The sequence below is a fragment of the Eimeria mitis genome, genomic scaffold (assembly GCF_000499745.2).
Source record: "Eimeria mitis Houghton genomic scaffold, Emh_scaff167, whole genome shotgun sequence".
Classification (NCBI taxonomy): domain Eukaryota; phylum Apicomplexa; class Conoidasida; order Eucoccidiorida; family Eimeriidae; genus Eimeria; species Eimeria mitis.
Genome location: NW_013569985.1, coordinates 21732 through 22247, shown reverse-complemented (window position 1 = coordinate 22247; position 516 = coordinate 21732). Strand labels below are relative to the sequence as shown.

The 516-nt window shown below is 58.1% G+C and overlaps 1 protein-coding gene across 1 annotated transcript in view; it reads left to right on the top strand.

The window, feature by feature from the left end:
- The window catches only part of EMH_0001570 (uncharacterized protein), a gene marked incomplete at both ends in the record, with an annotated part of 7806 nt that overhangs the window by 3241 nt on the left and 4049 nt on the right, over positions 1–516 (top strand). The window contains one exon of the mRNA XM_013495626.1: positions 56–508. Within this exon, the coding sequence (XP_013351080.1) occupies positions 56–508 (453 nt within the window). The remainder of the gene's footprint in view (positions 1–55; positions 509–516) is intronic.

Here is a 516-nt window from a genome sequence, read left to right as displayed (position 1 = left end):
CTGCTGCTGCTGCTGCTGCTGCTGTTGCTGCGGCGGCTGCCACCAACCACTTCAGCACAAACACGCAAACGTAACGGCAGCAGCAACAGCAGCAGCAACAGCAGCAGCAACAGCCGCAGCAGCAACAACAGCAGCAGCAGCAGCAAAAGCAGCGGCAACGGCAGCAGCAACAGCAGCAGCAGATTCAACGAAAGAGGCATCAGCAGCTGCACCGCCAGCAACACCGGCAGCAGCACCTGCTGCAACAACAGCAGCAACAGCAGCAACAGCAGCAACAGCAGCAGCAGCAGCAGCAGTAGCAGCAGCAACACTAGAGTCAGCTGCATTAACAGCAGGAGCAGTACGAGCAACAGCAGCAGCAGCAACAACAACCACCATCAAGAACAGCAGCAGCAGCAGCTGCAGCAGCAACAGCAGCAGCAGCAGCAGCAGCAACATAGGGAGAAGCAGCAGCCAGCTGCAGCTCTATAAGCACCACCACCACCACCACCACCGGCAGCAACAACTTGTGTAAGC